Below are 18,036 nucleotides of genomic sequence, written 5' to 3'. Positions count from 1 at the left end.
GAGGGGCTCCAGGTTCAGATGAGGCTGTCCAATTAACTTACTGGCCCACCTCACAATCTGATTAAGTGAGTTTTTATTTTTTAGAGATAGGTTACTGAACCAGGACACTAGGCTAAAAGAGATCACAGACTCAATAAAACATCTATAAAACATAGTTAACAGCTTTCTGTCGATGTGAAAGAATGACAGCTTCCTTAGACAGTGTAGGCGCTGATTCACCTTTTTGTACACAGACTCACAGTTTGCCACAAAGGTAAGTTTACTGTCAATAACAGTGCCAAGATATTTGTAGTTGTCTACACATTCCACAGTCTGACCTTTTATACTGATCGTTTCCTTAACACTGGAATGTTTCCTGAAGTCCACATACATATTTTTTGTTTTCGAGATGTTCAGTTGTAGGAAAGATTGCTCGCACCAGTCTACAAACTCCTGAACAATTGGACCATGGCCTGTCTCATTCAGTGCATTTACATGCACATAGAGAGAATCGAATTTCTGCCGTTGCTCGACTGAAATCGAAGTTCAAAATACCATGTATACACCTTAATTCGGCTGAAATTGAACCGAACTTGATTTCTCGTAATCGAGCTACACAACCTAGATTATGCGATTTTAGCCGAGCTACTTAGTGCATGTAAACCCTATTGAGCTACGTATTCGAGCTATTTACTTCAGCACTGCCCCTTCCGGAAGTGACGAGTGACGAGACCACAAGCGGGAAACACAACAGCCTCGGTCAGCATGACAACGAATCATGACAACGGCATGAATCTTTTCTTTTTGTGGCATTGTTTGCACTGTTAAAATTTAGCTCACTTACTGTATCACCAAATACATCTGTACAGCTGTTGCATAGCTGTGAATTGTGTACATAAACAAGTCATTGTATTTGTGTGTGTATATATATGTCCAACATCTGAAGAATGTCAATAAAAGCAAAACAATTGAACTTTTTGTGTGTTAATTAAGACATAAGTTAAATTGTAAGCAAAAAATGGACTTTAGAAAAATATACAATTGTGCAAAATAAGTTGTCTTACAAACAGTGGTCTGCGCAGGACAGTTTGTAGCCATACAGTCTGTTAGAGCAAGCCTCACAGCTTCAGCACGGAACTTGTGAACACGGAACTGCCAGTGTTGCCAGATTGGGCGGTTTTAAGTGCATTTTGGCGGATTTGAACATGTTTTGGGCTGGAAAACGTCAGCAGTATCTGGCAACACTGCTGATAACTTTGTTTATACTCTTGAATAGCTCTTCTTCATGACGACAACCGGAAGTGTACCAACACGATGGGGCGTGTAGCGCCACCTGTGGCTCGGGTGCACAATGCACCTAACACAATAGCTCGATTTCATCGTGTGCATGTAGGATTGGATTTCTCTGGCACCCTGCTGGGACCTTCAGCTCGATTACCGACAGCAGCTCGATTTGGATGTGCATGTAAACGTAGTCATTGTCTTTTAGCAGACTGACAATGACAGAGTCATCTGCATACTTGAGAATGAATCTGTTCTCCCTGCTACTACGACACATATTAGTGTAAAGAATAAATAAAAAAGGGGACAGTACACAGCCCTGAGGGGAGCCAGTGGAGGTACAAATCTGGTCAAACAGTACTCCATTGACACGCACTCGTTGTGTCCTGTCAATTAAAAAATGTAAAACCCAGCCTAAAAGGTTTTTGCTCAAATAAAATTGCTCTAAAAGTCTTTCAATTAAAATATGGGGTTGGATAGTATTAAAAGCAGAGGAGAAATCAATAAATAAGAGTTGGGCATGTGTTCCCTTACCTTCCAGATGATTTCCTCTAATTAACACATTCCTCAGTGGTCCATTCAATGATTACAGAACCAAAACTATACGATCAATATAGTTTACTAATGCTTGTAATTGTCATGATGGTAATATCATGATATTTTATGACACAGAGGATATTTTTCCCCCATTGTACTCTAGTTCTATTTTATGAAGCTTAGCCACAGGGTCCATGGTTTTCTAATCATCAAACCATTATTACAACAGTGGAAATCCCAACTCCTCATTATTACACCTATACATCATATCAGCTAGAATCTAATGACAATCTATAGCTGGAAAAAAAAATGACTGCAATTGGGGCAATTCCATGTAAATGTCAACCTCACCATGGAAAAATAAAGCAACATGTAATACATCAAAACCACTCCCAGAGATATCACCTAGGCCTGTATTTTACAGATGTGAATAAGTTGAACCAGTTTGTAACCAACCTAATATGTCACTGTCAGTCTTTCTTTCTTATAATGTAAAACCCAAGCTAAAATCAACTTTGATCATGTACAATTCTATATTATTGCCACAAGCCACAGAAATGTATGCTAAAATCCACAAAACAGCAAAACAATAGCCATCCTAAATATTATTTAAGAACTTTGATAGTTTTAGCTGATATTTAGAGAGTTTTTCAAAGGGTTATGGTGGTTAAATTGCTGATTTTCTAAACATATGCCATGTCTATTTCAGACGCGTCACATCCGTAACGGAATTTCGTCACATCCATAACGCTGACTTTTCCTTCCGAAACTCTGCATGAAATACAAAATATTTTAAACAAAGATTTTTTAATATTCACCTTGGACCCCTCTATCAAATGGATATCTCCATTTCGACATTAGCTTTACAATTTCACAGAGTTTGATAAAAATGTACAGTCACCCAAGAAAAGTGATACTTTTTCTGTCACATCCATAACGCATCTTTTATTGGCATTTTCTGGCATGCCCTAGATATGGGAATTGTTCTTGTTCTATCACTTCTCCAGTATGGTACAGCCTTAAAATATGCAACACCTGTTTAAATACTGGGAGACAATAAAACATGCACTGGGTCATTTGTTGCCATTTTGAGTTCAAGTGTCACGTCCATAACGCTGGAATTGCTCATAAATAACCAAAATGTCATTGTACACCTTTAAATAATGTGCTTAATGCTTAAATCTGTACCTAGGGTGTCTGATTTTTTATTTTTTTTATATACAGTTACACTGCAAAAAAAAAACCTGAAAACTGAATTTGAGGAGAAAATCCCTTAATAGAGATCTTGCAGTCACGTGACCGGAAAGTACACAGCCGCCATCTTGTCGGTAAAAAACACAGCTGAATACTGATGCACTGGTGTACAGAATGGATCAATTTCAACTGACGGACTACACGGCTCATTTTTCTAATGAATAGATAACTAAATATATGTCTAAAATAAACGATCTACAGATTAGTGGCCCTTATGGCTTACCGGACGGAGTTTTCACGACCGTGTCAGTGGATTTTGAACTGCCAGCGGAATACCCAGACATGTATAATTACCTCATTAACTTACCCTCGCTGTTCAGTGGTGAAGCACTGCGTGCTTATAAATCTCTGGACAGTTATCTTTACAGAAATTCAGGATTTGTCAGCGACTCAGATGTGGCATCTTGTAAACAAGAAAATAACAGTCCTCATTGGACGGGTAAGTCACTTAAGTATTGAGTATAGCACTGACCAGCCGATTATAGAATAGAATAAGGTAATTCCAGCTGTAATTCCAAATCGTCCGTGTTGTTTACATGGATCTGGCGTTGGAGAGGTAGAGGCTTAGCAGTGGAGGTTTGAGTGGCTGTTTTCTGAGCTTAGTCAACAGGCCGGCTCTGCAGCCTCGCTTTTGCTTCGGCTCCCGGCGCCGCCTCCTTCGCTTTGCTTCTGATAACAATCCACGGAGACCCCGCTGGTCTCGCTATCTCGTCCGGAATGTTGTGCATGCGATGGAAATCGCTACAAACCGTCATTTTCTGCTGGAAACCAATGTCCAGTAAGTCCATACGGTTGTAGTGGATATTGAAGTCCGGTACAGACGAACAACACGCAAAAATACACACAAAACACATAAAAAACGTGCACGGGTAGGGAGAGCTTGTAGCCGCAGCCGTTGTAGTAGAATTGTATATAGTAGGGTTTTCCAGAAGAAAAGGTAGAAGTAAAAGCAGAAGTAGAACCAGAAGTAGAAGTAGAAGGCGGAAATATGGTGTTTGACCGACAAGATGGCGTCTGTCACAATCTGGATCGGCTGTGACGTCACATGCAAGTGCTCCATACTAGTGAAATTATCTTGCTGCATGGCCAGATCATTTTACTTGACAAGACATCTTGGAATAAGTTGGTTACAATCTAGAATTAATTTTAATAATCTCAGAGTCGGTGCTTGTATTCTTCTAATAAGAAATGCTAGATCGTTTCAACTATATTCAAGAAATTCTAACTTGCTAAGATATCATTTTTTGCAGTGTACAAATGGATTCTGTATGAGATCTGAACAAAAATTAAACCCCAGCCCGAAATGAATGTATCTGATACTGTCACCATCCCTGTTGATGTTGTTGAAATGCAACCACAACCAGGCTTGTAGGACTTGGGTCCGACTCGTGCCCTAATTTTAATGACTCGTGACTTGACTTGGACTTGAGCACTGATGACTCGGACTCGTGAACTGGAGACGAGGACTCTGATTTTTTCTTTATTTTTTGTAACATGCCATAATAATTTGGCATAAATAAATATTTATATCTACATTAATTTTTATACTAATTTCGTGCAAGAGAACACACATTCACCTGTTCATGTGTCATGTTCAGGAACAAACTAACGTTAATGGCGCTAAAATGCCTGGAGAGAACGCCCCGAGGATTGTCTGCTTTGCTTATACAGACTTCTCGTGCAGTGGGAAAAAATGCACTCCTGTGTGTTCCATATGTAGGAGAACTATCGAGGAGATGACAGGGACAAACTCGAACTTCAATCGTCATTTGGTAAGACTACAGCCAGAGAAGTGAGTGACACGCTATGTTCATTGCTCTGTTGATAGCGGGGCTTGCTTGCTGACCGATGAACAAGTTTAGTGATGAACTAATTCTGATGTGTTTTAGAGAGTGTGTGGGTGTGTGACAGCTGTCTCATTTGTGTCAGACTTGACTCAAAATTTTCTTTAATGACTTGGACTTGAACTCTGGGGACTCGAGACTAGATTTGGACTCAATGCTTAGTGACTCGACTACAACCCTGATCACAACAAATTTACCAAAATATTCATCCATCCATTATCTGTAGCCGCTTATCCTGTTCTACAGGGTCGCAGGAAAGCTGGAGCCTATCCCAGCTGACTACGGGCGAGAGGCGGGGTACACCCTGGACAAGTCGCCAGGTCATCACAGGGCCGACACAGAGACAAACAACCATTCACACTCACATTCACACCTACGGTCAATTTAGAGCCACCAATTAGCCTAACCTGCATGTCTTTGGACTGTGGGGGAAACCGGAGCACCCGGAGGAAACCCACGCGGACACGGGGAGAACATGCAAACTCCACACAGAAAGGCCCTCGCTGACCGCTGGGCTCGAACCCAGAACCTTCTTGCTGTGAGGTGATAGTGCTAACCACTACACCACCTACCAAAAAATCATGAACAGAAATTATTCATAGGAAGGGCAACATGGTGGTGCAGTGGTTAACCGTGGGAAGACTTTTGAAAGGAAGCTCTTCAAATACACGGGGCTGGTCAATGACTGCCAGTAGTCAGGATGGAGGGCAAAGTGCCTTCCAGTTGAGGTAGACTGCAGAGGCTTTGCGGCCCGGTCCTTGGCCAGCGCACTGGGGTGTTTAGGCATCGTCGGACAGCAGAAGAGGAGAGCCATCCGCAATACCATCGAAGCGGCAGAGAGAGCCTCAAGATGGCTGTGGCTCAAGAGAGGAGAACCATGGAGTCGTGGTAGCTAGCATGCCATCTGGACACAAGCTGGGGTCTGATCAGCCCCGGCTGGGTCACCTGGATGAGGGTGTATGATGTTGAAAGACCCGAAACACCCAATGATTCCAGGAACATCACTGACGATGTGTCCAGTTGCATCAGTAGATGTGTTTCTACAGCATAGGAAGGGCAGCACGGTGGTGCAGTGGTTAACACTGTTACCTCACAGCAAGAAGGTTCTGCGTTTGAACCTTGTGGTCAACTGGGGCCTTTGTGTGTGGAACTTGCATGTTCTCCTCATTCCTGAATGGGTTTCCTTCCACAGTCCAAATACATTTGGTCAACTGGCTACGCTAAGCTGCCCATAGGTGTGAATGTGAGTGTGTATGCTTATTTGTCTCTGTATTAGCCCTGCGATGGATTGGAGGCCTGCCCAGGGTGTACCCCGACTCTCACCTGAAGTCAGCTGGGATTAGCTCTAGTTTCCCCGTGACCCTGACAGATAAGCTGCATAGACGAATGGATGGATGGATATTCACAAGGTCCAATGTGTGTAGAAATGTTCCAAAATAGACAAAACAGCAAGAGAGACGGTCTTTATGATGCTACAGACTCATCAATCAGTATATAACTTCTTATAAGAAATCATGTTTGTCAAGTGGCATTTTTATCATGTCAGAGCATATTATTTCATCAAGTATTATAACAGCTGTTGATGAGGACATGCCATAAAACTGATCATAAAACATGTAATAAAAAACATATACTACACTGAAACACACTTACCAAAAATGAGCTTGTAACAGTTTGTACTACGTGGTTATGACCCCAAACATTATGGCAGCTATGATCACAATTAATGGTAGTATACACTCACCGGCCATTTTAATAGGAACTTGTTTTTGAGTCCAAGATTCCTGTTCTTGGCTGGCAGGAGTGGAACCCAGTGTAGTCTTCTGCTGTTGCATGCTGAGATGCTTTTCTGCTCACCACAGTTCTAACGAGTGACTATGTGAGTTATTATATCCTTCCTGGAAACTTGAACCAATCTGACCATTTTCCTCTGACCTCTCTTATCAACAAGACGTTTCCACCCACAGAACTATCGCCCACTCAGTGGTTTTTGTTTTTTTGCCCCGTTCTGTGTAAACTCTAGAGACTGTTGTGTGTGAAAACCCCAGGAGATCAGCAGCTTCTGAAATACTCAAACCAGTCCATCTGGCTCAAACCGACACCCATGCCGCAGTGAAAGTCCCACTTTGAGATCACAATTTTTCCCATTCTGATGTTTGAAGTGAACATTAACTGAAGCTCTTGATTTGTATCTGTATGATTTGGTGCATTGTGCTGCTGTCAAGGGATCGACTGATTAGAGAACTGCGTAAAGTGACTGGTGAACGTACTGTAACATGTTGATGCACCCAAACATAAGCTGTCTTGGCACAAACATTACGTAAAATCTTACTACTACTAATAATAATAATCATCTCTCTCTCTGGCTTGGCTTTGCGAACAAAGATTAAGAAGGTGATAGTCCACATCGACTGCAGGCATGCTCATGGCTGACAAGGCCGATACGGGATTGGCAGGTGCGATTGCAGTAGCGGCAAGTGTAGGTCTGATCGGGGTTAGGTGTCGCATCTGCACGGTTCTCCCTCCTCTGTCGTTTTTCTTCGAGGGTGGCCCTACGGGTGCTCTCAAAGAAGGAGGCAGCCCTGTTAGTAGTGTGATGCCAGTTACCACGGTCTGTGGCAAGTGTAGACCACTGGCGATGGTCAATGTGACAGGCACTGAGGGACTTCTTGAGACAATCCTTGTAGCGTTGCTTTGGTGCCCCTCTGTCATGGTGGCCAGTAGAGAGCTTGCCATACATGATGATCTTGAGCAGGTGGTGATCCTCCATCCTAGAGACATGCCCTGCCCAACGAAGCTGAAACTTCAGCAGCATGGCCTCAGTGCTGGTGACCCCTGCCCGCTAGAGGCTAGAGGACCTCGAAGTTTGTAATGAAGTCACTCCAATGGATGTTTAGGATGGTGCGAAGGCAGCGCTGATGGAAGCACCCAAGGAGTCGGAGGTGGCTGCGGTAAGTGACCCATGACTCAGAGCCATATAAAAGGGTGGTAAGTACGACAGCTCTTATTACTACTACTAATAATAATAATAATCGTGAAATTCACAGTGGACTCTTTTAAGACTGAATAGCATGCAGAAGAGAGAAGTACATGGAACATTTTAGAGTGAAAAAGCAGGGCATCTCTTACTCATCTGCTCCTGCTGGTGCGAATACTGTATGTATTTCTTGTGGCATGGGTGGAGCTACAGGACACAGGACGATCCAAAGTTCATCTTGAAATTTTTCAGTGACTTGACTCATTTAAGTCCGTTCATGTAAATAATTTGCACGAACGTGCAGCTTAATAATGCCAGCGTCTGATCCTGTTTTCACTCTCACATTAGCAAATCACTTGCTCGTTGCTTGTCGCTTGTGTGTGCGTTGCGTATCTTGACGATGTTTCAGTTTCTGATACGACATGGTAGCGCTCAAACTGTAGACACTAAAGTTGTGAGAGTAGAGGTATTACAGTAGGTGTAGCACTGTAGTAGTGGTTCGAAGAATTCCCTGGAGCCAGTCTTTCGGATTTTCCTATTTACCGTATCATACCTCATTTGCATATCAACTCAAATATTACTTGCTTCTGTCACCGGAATCACAGCTCCACAGTCAGCTGCCGCTTTGTTTGCTGGTATAAACCATGGTATTTCTTGTGCCATATTGAGAAATATTTCTCGTAAGATGAGACCTGAGGAAAAGGTCACAGCTCCCCAAGTGAACTCAGCACAGGTGTTTATCAGGAAGTGAGGACTCAAATACAGTATGCATCTTCGTTAACAGGCTTTTACACTGCAACCTGGTCATCTCTTCTCCATCTCAACCAGATCCTTCTCATACTAGTCCCCTAACCCCCCTTTCATACCGCTTTCTTGATGAACAAGCGTCTTCATAGAAATACACAGGAAGCTACCTAGATGTCTCAGTTACAGAACAAGGATATATAAATTTCACGTAGACACAGGCACACAAGCAAGAGTATGAACATGTATATCACACGCTTCATTTAAGGCTCGTATCTGTTGTGTTGCTCTTATGTGCTATCGAATAAATCACCTTTCGCGAAATAACATTATGATTTATTATGACAGGTCTATAATTTGCTTGTGGTAAATTTCAAAGTCCTCCTACATTCAACTATATACTAATTAAAAAAAATGCCAAACACCCAGACACCACTGTCTGAAAGGCAGAGCTGAATTACATACTGTAGAGCTGTGCTTTTACAGCGTAAAATAGATGGCAATAATGTGAGATAAAGATGGAAAATGACGAAGTCTGTTTTCACAGGAAATGCCAACGGATCTGATACAATGTGCTGTACTTCCTTATACGGTGACCTCTCATTATAAAGGTTGAGTGAATATTTTTATATTCTTTTGGGACCCAAATAAAAGTTGGGCTACGAACCTAATACAACATCAAAAGTACACAGATGTAAGCTGAACGTTGTGTGAATTGTTCATGTTCGGCATTTTGCAGTAGCTTTACTGAAACTGACAGTGGTACCTAGCAGAATGACAAGGTTTCTTACGCTAAGTACGTGCAGGATGGACAAGAGACCCTGGATTGTTAGAGATTGCTAGCATAGTTAGTTTTAATTCTGTGAAAGGCAGGGGCGCAGATAGGATTTTTGAACTGGGGGGGACTGAGCTGTCAGCAAATGATTTGCTAATGTGGTAAATGACTCGCACCAGTCTACAAACTCCTGAACAATTGGACCATGGCCTGTCATAGCAATTTGCTAATTGCTAATGTGGTAAATGACTATTCTAGCTGCAAATGTCTGGTTTTTGGTGCAATATCTCCATAGGTGTATAGAGGCCCATTTCCAGCAACTCTCACTCCAGTGTTCTAATGGTACAATGTGTTTGCTCATTGCCTCAGAAGGCTAATGGATGATTAGAAAACCCTTGTACAATCATGTTAGCACAGCTGAAAACAGTTGAGCTCTTTAGAGAAGCTATAAAACTGACCTTCCTTTGAGCAGATTGAGTTTCTGGAGCATCACATTTGTGGGGTCGATTAAATGCTCAAAATGGCCAGAAAAATGTCTTGACTATATTTTCTATTCATTTTACAACTTATGGTGGGAAATAAAAGTGTGACTTTTCATGGAAAACACAAAATTGTCTGGGTGACCCCAAACTTTTGAACGGTAGTGTCCATCGATCGTATCATCAGCACGGTTCCATGAGCAGTGTGATCTCCCCAGTGGAGAAATAAATCCTGTTCCAGTGGTGAGCTGTACAGCAACAAAAGTGACAAGTTAGATAAACAGGGAAATAAAAGTAACAGAAACCTGCAAAGCATTTGAGGACGAGCCTGTGAAAAGATCCATATTCAAAAGATTACTTTTTATTTATTCATTCATTGTCTGAAATTTTGGTTTTAATCCTTACACATATTTTATGTACATACACTATCCTGCTTTCTCTGATTGAAAACCTGTTGGTTAGTCCTGCAGTAAATGCACTTAAAAACACAGACTGGGGGTTCAAAACATATCCTCTATCTACGGGTTCTCTCTTCAAGCGTGTGCGTGGGTGTGCGCTTGCACGCGTAGCAGTGTAAAATGCTCTATTTGTCTCCTTATATGCACAACCTTATGAATCTTGCAGCTTTACACATTTTTCAGAGGACAATCCTGTGTTACTCATTCTGCAGTACAGCATACAACAGTTACAATTAAAACAAATAAATCAGTTTCTTAAAAATATTCATGTAAACATCCAAGTCTTTGAGTCACAATGTCTTATAAACAACCCCATAAATTAGCAAGACCTGTCAGTGGGTTCATCCAGTGTAGTCGTGTAACTAAACTGGCCTGCCTGCAGTCTAAACATGTGTCTCATTGAAAATATTTGGCGCATAATGAAACGAAAAATACAACAAAGGCCACCCAAACTGTTGAGCAACTGAAATTGTATATCAGGCAAGAATGGGACAACATGTCTTTCAAAACTACAGCAATTGGTCTCCTCAGTTCCCAAACGTTTACAGAGCGTTGTTAAACGTAGAGGTGATGCAACACAGTGATAACATAACATGCCCCTGTGCCAACTTTTTAAAAACGTGTTGCTGGCATCGAATTCAAAATGAGCATATATTTTTCAAAAAACAATAAAATTTCTAAGTTTCAACAATTGATGTTGTATGTTGTCTTTGTACTATTTTCAATGAAATACAGTATAGGGTTTCCATGATTTGCAAATCTTCTCATTCTGTATTTATTTAGATTTTACAGTGTGTTCCAACTTCTTTGGAAACAGGGTTGTACATTTTAGTTTAATTTCAGTCAAGTTACTGAACAGTTCTTTGTCATTATTGGATATTATTATACATAAGAGCCACTTTTTCCATGGAATGTATTGTATTCCCTTCTAGCGGGTTTATTGATGGCATGCAATATTATCATCGTATCGCTTATCCTCCATGTATTACGCCGCTCTCCCCAAGGGAGAATGAGCGTGCAATATTGTTATAATATTGCACATTGTCAAGACAACATGACGTCACACTTCGGAGCTCATGCGAAAATCCAATGACAAAACTTTTCTGCTGTGCATGTGTACAATCATTTCTTTGTCAGCTGGGAGAGAGAGAGAGGATCCAGTGCTAGGTTTCAGCACGAAATAAATAAACTGAAACTAAAGACACACTGAACATCCGAAAGGCTATCAAAACTTCATTATATATTCTTCATGCATATTTACAAGAGAAAAACATACCAATGGACATCGAAAAACTGGAAAAGAGACATGTCAGAGATGTAAAACTTCTGCACTAGCGAGTGACTGTGACAGTTTGTACACAAACATGGCCGCGAGGTTTGCTTCGTTAAAAGCGGAAGATTTAAAGAGAAAGACACGATGAACATCTGAAAGGCTACCAAAACTTCACTGGATATTCTTCACACATATTTGCAAGAGAAAAACATACCAACGGACATAAAAAAACTGGAAAGAGAGCAATAGCGGAAATATTGTCAAAGTTTTACTTGGAGGTGAAGAAAAGTGACGGAGACTTTTCCAAGAGGACTTCACTCGTGGACTTCACTCAGCAAAGTTCTTTTGTTTTGAACAACTGCAATGTAACAATTAACTACGACCAAAAGTAACTCTGAACTTCAACTGTCAACCTGTACATCGCTTGTATACAAGTTGGGTTGTTGTTCAGGCTTTTTGGACTTGTACCATTTTTATTGTTAGAACTTTGACTTTGTACATTGGATTGATAGAACACTGAATTACATTCGACCAGAATCAACATTCAATATTGGTAAATTACTCCCCTGTTCTTAATTTTTTGTAAAGTCTATAATTGTTCCATCAACTGTGCATGTATAATAATAATAATAATAATAATAACAACAACAACAATAATAATAGCTGGGGGTTTTTTCATGGTATATCAGAGATATTCCATTCAGCTAGCATGATACTGAACTCATCTTCGACTTGTTCATGCTAGCTGAATGGAATATATCTGATATACCACTCAACGCCAGCCAATATTATTTAAATATGCTAATTTATTCATTTAGCTTCAGTAAACACTATATCCTAATCTGGATTACAGTGGATTTGTAGCCTATCCCAGGAACAGTGTGAGAGAATTGGGAACACATCCTGGATGGGTACACACACATTCGCACACATCCAGGGAAATTTAATGGCACCAATCCACCTACTGGCATTTTTTTGGGGGAGATGGGAGGAAGCATATGAAAAATAGGGAGTAGTGGGACTGTACTCATTACAATAAACAACTGTAGAGAGAAAAGGCAAACAGTGTTCCATGCGTTGAATGGATACATGCTTTGTACAGTGTTTCGTATGATCATATTTACTCCCTGATGTCTATAAAACTACTGAAGAGTTTTATGGATAGAAGATATCTAAGGCTGAGTATGGGGCAATGCTAAAATTAAATTGTTTTTACTAATCGTACTTGGTGTCCATTCTTTTCCACTGCAAATTTTTTTCTCTCTCTTCTGATCATCACTGACTGGAGTTGCAGTTTGTTGTGGGATAACAGATATTAACTTTGTGTTCTGAGATTCTGAACTACTGAATCTCATTGAAAAGCAGCAAAATATTTAAATAATATTGGCTGGCTTTTTTTCATGGTATATCAAATTTATCCCATTCAGCTAGCATGATATTGAACGAGTCTTGACAATCATGCAGCATCGTAAACCAAATTCAACGCTAATTCTCCCTTGGGTAAAGTGACGTAATACACGTAGGATAAGCGATATGATAATATTGCATGCTATTGAACCAAACGAATGAAACCCTTTAGAATTTTCTATATTTCTGCATAAATATGACCTAAAACAACATCAGATTTTCACACAAGTCCTAAAAGTAGATAAAGAGAACCCAGTTAAACAAATGAGACAAAAATATTATACTTGGTCATTTATTTATTGAGGAAAATGATCCAATATTACATATCTGTGAGTGGCAAAAGTATGTGAACCTCTAGGATTAGCAGTTAATTTGAAGGTGAAATTAGAGTCAGGTGTTTTCAATCAATGGGATGACAATCAGGTGTGAGTGGGCACCCTGTTTTATTTAAAGAACAGGGATCTATCAAAGTCTGATCTTCACAACACATGTTTGTGGAAGTGTATAATGGCACAAACAAAGGAGATTTCTGAGGACCTCAGAAAAAGCGTTGTTGATGCTCATCAGGCTGGAAAAGGTTACAAAACCATCTCTAAAGAGTTTGGACTCCACCAATCCACAGTCAGACAGATTGTGTACAAATGGAGGAAATTCAAGACCATTGTTACCCTCCCCAGGAGTGGTCGACCAACAAAGATCGCTCCAAGAGCAAGGCGTGTAATAGTCGGCGAGGTCACAAAGGACCCCAGGGTAACTTCTAAGCAACTGAAGGCCTCTCTAAAATTGGCTAATGTTAATGAGAAAGGAAAACACTGCATTCCAGCATAAGAACCTTATCCCATCTGTGAAACATGGTGGTGGTAGTATCATGGTTTGGGCCTGTTTTGCTGCATCTGGGCCAGGACGGCTTGCCATCATTGATGGAACAATGAATTCTGAATTATACCAGCGAATTCTAAAGGAAAATGTCAGGACATCTGTCCATGAACTGAATCTCAAGAGAACGTGGGTCATGCAGCAAGACAATGACCCTAAGCACACAAGCTGTTCTACCAAAGAATGGTTAAAGAAGAAGAAAGTTAATGTTTTGAAATGGCCAAGTCAAAGTCCTGACCTTAATCCAATCGAAATGTTGTGGAAGGACCTGAAGCGAGCAGTTCATGTGAGGAAACCCACCAACATCCCAGAGTTGAAGCTGTTCTGTATGGAGGAATGGGCTAAAATTCCTCCAAGCCGGTGTGCAGGACTGATCAACAGTTACCGGAAATGTTTAGTTGCAGTTATTGCTGCACAAGGGGGTCACACCAGATACTGAAAGCAAAGGTTCACATACTTTTGCCAGTCACAGATATGTAATATTGGATCATTTTCCTCAATAAATAAGTGACCAAGTATAACATTTTTGCATCATTTGTTTAACTGAGTTCTCTTTATCTACTTTTAGGACTTGTGTGAAAACCTGATGATATTTTAGGTCATATTTATGCAGAAATATAGAAAATTCTAAAGGGTTCACAAACTTTCAAAGCACCACTGTAGGTAAATAGAGTAAAACAAATTCTTTCCCTCAAGGTTTGACATAAGCCATTAGACTGATTAAATATGAAACCATAATTCGGTACTGCGTTAATACATTATATAACTACAGTGGAGTCAGCATGTATTTTGTATGGAATTGTGTCCAGCCATTAAAGTTAACAAGACCTCACACCTGCTGCTACAGAAGACAGATCAGAGCCACTCACCTCTGCCCTCTTCTTTTATCTTATTCAGATGGTCGGAGTAGTTGATGGGCCTGCTGTCCTCCTCAAACACAAGGTCCGCGGTGGTGATGTTGGCATCCCGCAACTCCATGTAAAGACCCTCGATGGTAAAATAGCACTCGCGCTCACTCATTTTGCTGTCTCCAAACATCAACAGGGCATGCTGGGTCCAGCCAAAATGTCTACATACATGAAGGCCAAACTCACCCAGTTTTTTATGCGTAGGGCCTGTGTTAGTAATGGAGGTGTAGACCTCAGCACGGAGGAAGCCGACTGCTGGGGCCCCTGCCGTGATCATGGGTAGACCCCAGTGTGTGGTGAAGAGACCCACAGGAGAGGCTGTGTAGTCGCAGCCTGGGCCAATGAAAGCCCACGGCTCATGAGTGAACTTCAGGTCCACAGCCATTAATGGAGCTACAGACTCGGAGCAAATACCATCAGCATTCTCGCTGTTATTAAAAACATGCCGCAGTCGGTACCTAGGCAGGAGCGAAGAGTTGGCGTTGATGAGTGCTATTGCGCGTAGTAGAGCAGGTCCGACACGTGGCCAGGCCCACGGGTATAAGGTATTGTCCTTTGGCAGAATAACAGCCAATGTAATGTTTTCCCGTTTGTGCGTGTGTCTGTGTGGCTCATGGGGATGAGAGGATCTGGGACGGATAGAAACAGAAGGACAGCAGAGCAGGAGCAGCAGCCATGAGACTACAGAGAGCCTGCGTCCCTCTAACCAGCACGGCAGCCTCATGGCTCCACACGTCACTCAGCTAAAAGTCTGAAACACTACACACACACACATGGAAATTGTTACGCCAGCACAGGAGGTAATTACTAGATCTTCACATATGAATGCTCCTTTCACAAAATGTTCTGGAAGTATTTGAATGTTATTTTCGGTAATTTTATGTCATGTTCTCAATCCTCATTTTACAGTTATGCCAAAACATGAAATGGATGGATGGATAAATAAATAAATAAATAAATAAATGACATGGAATAAGAATAGATGGAAATTGGTATTGCTTTGCTGCGAATTCAAAAAGTGTGTAAAAATAATCAGAAACGGCAGAGTTGAGCCAAGTACGATCTGTTGATTTTCAAGTACACATAGGCAATCTGATCGAGTGATCAGTGAAGCAAAAAGTGCCACTCAAGATGCAGTGTCTCAGCTGACCGTTTACATTTAATTTTTAGTGACCAGTCTGAGTGCTGGACAGTTTAACCTGTATGTTTAAAATAGACAGTATATTCGTTTTGAATTTTGATAATATGTTATGAAGCAAATCTGGCAACTCTGCTCGTCCGGAAATCCAGTCACAAGCGGTCACTAGAGATGCTTTTAAAACACGTGAAAATGTGAGGTGAGAACAATGATCTGTCTGCTCTCCATTTCTGACTGAATCAGACAGATGCTAAGACAGATGTCTGAACAGAGCTCTTAATAAAAACATGCTAAAAAAAATGCCTAATAGTAAACACAAAGCCATACCATTTATTCACTGCTGATCCTGGCTCAAGCTTGACGTCCTCATTACATATTTATTCCCTGTGAAGAATATGTTTTGGTGAAATAACAAGCTAGCTTAAACTTGTATTTCAGATAATTCATTTAACAAAGCTATGTTGGCATTAGTTTTAATATACAAGACATAAAAATAAGCTTTAACAGACAGCACATTAGTTAATAAGAGTTAGCAAATCCCTAAATATGATTGTAAAATTGTCAAGCTGACTATAACTGATAGTTCCTGGAACTGTACGCGATTGCTGTTTCTCAGGGACACAAAGACACCAGATTTATTGTGGAATGAAACTTCTAGAAAGGCTTTACTGAAAGTCCATTTGACAAAAATGTGGCATATGGGTGCAACTGAATGCTTTGTCCAGATTAATCCAAAATATGTTCAGTGTTCAAGGTGAGAAATTTTCTATCATCATATTCAAGGGTACAAATAATTGTGCAACCAAAGAAAGAATCAGAAACAACAAAATCACAAGACTTTGAAAAGTAATTCACTTTTATAAAAGTGAAAAACATCATCGCTATTGATAAATAGTGGCTAGAATAACCCTCTGAATTTAAGACTTAAATTTTAAATCAGCATTTATGTCACGTTTTAAGGCACATATTAAGACGATGTACACAGTGTTGCACTGTTCTTTAAAAGTATTTCCGTATGTCCTAATAAAACTGTGTAATACAACACAAATAAAAGCACGGACAGTATACAGGGGAAAATATAGCTGCACTAATCTCAATCCGCAGATGTTCTTTTTGTACATCTGTATTTCAGGCTCAGAGGTTTGCTGGTCAAATTTACAAAGAGATGTAGAAAACTTCACAATATCATTGATATCAAAACAACATTCCAAAGCCAAGGATGCATGCGAAAGGAATAAGTGATCACTAACCAAACCCAACGACTGCAAGCGTTATTGAATAGTAATACTTGGAAATGTTCTGAGGTAATGGCGTAGAAGAAGAACATCCGAAAGTGCTTTCCTATCACTCCAGTTTCCATCATCTTAGCCATTTATCCATCAGCCAGTTCAATCCAATTACAGTGTAGTGTACTCACCACTTACCCGCATGGGCAGCTCTGACGAGAGTGTACACAGCACATTACAGCTTCTCACTAACTTTCAGACTGCTCTAATGCTCTGTATGTGTGTGTGTGTGTCCCCTACCCAGGCGGAACCCTTACACCAGGGTTGATTTCTTTAAACCACAATACCTAAACTAAAGCACAGGTCATCTCCATGCCAGGTTGTGCTCTGTGCAGCAGCTGGGGTGGTTATGGCTCTGTACTGCTGCTGTCTCTACAGCTGGTGGGTGGGGCGATATCAGATGAATCAGTGAATCACAGCGGGGGGCGTGGTGCACATTTCAGAAGTAGACGCAGTTGTAAGGAAAATCATCGGACACAACTGTCAATGATCCGTCGTGAGGTTTCACCTGTAGCCCTCGAGTGGGCTAGAGAGTGTGTTCCTTTGGTAGTAAAGCGCTCCGGTGGCTTGCACAACAACAAACACCTCCAAATAGTGTCACGATATGCTTTAAATCATGCATAGAAGCCAATAAATCCATACATCCACACAACGCAAGACACACTGAGCCAAAGACTCGATCATTCATTCTAGCCATGGAAGATCTGGGCGAAATGCTGTCTCGTGCTGACAGAGTTGAACTGACAGCATCGAAAACTCTTCACCACCTGCAGCAAAGAACGGGGGCAGAATCTTCAATACGGCTAGAGACTATAGTGCT

At 41.0% G+C, this 18,036-nt stretch overlaps 1 protein-coding gene across 4 annotated transcripts in view; it reads right to left on the bottom strand.

Moving 5' to 3' along the window:
* The window catches only part of npr1b (natriuretic peptide receptor 1b), a 142,114-nt gene extending 124,564 nt beyond the window's left edge, over positions 1 to 17,550 (bottom strand). The window contains exons 1-3 of one of the 4 annotated variants that reach the window (XM_060921864.1): positions 17,348 to 17,550; positions 16,258 to 16,314; positions 14,754 to 15,551 (exon numbers count right to left, since the gene is read on the bottom strand). In XM_060921864.1, the coding sequence (XP_060777847.1) occupies positions 14,754 to 15,516 (763 nt within the window). In that variant the 5' untranslated portion in view covers positions 15,517 to 15,551; positions 16,258 to 16,314; positions 17,348 to 17,550. The remainder of the gene's footprint in view (positions 1 to 14,753; positions 15,552 to 16,257; positions 16,315 to 17,347) is intronic. The other 3 variants (XM_060921863.1, XM_060921866.1, XM_060921867.1) reach the window with 3 other exon arrangements.
* Positions 17,551 to 18,036: the final 486 nt, after the last annotated feature.

Source organism: Neoarius graeffei, chromosome 5, assembly GCF_027579695.1.
Source record: "Neoarius graeffei isolate fNeoGra1 chromosome 5, fNeoGra1.pri, whole genome shotgun sequence".
In the NCBI taxonomy this organism is placed as follows: Eukaryota; Metazoa; Chordata; class Actinopteri; order Siluriformes; family Ariidae; genus Neoarius; species Neoarius graeffei.
This window is presented reverse-complemented; position numbering and strand designations above follow the sequence as displayed.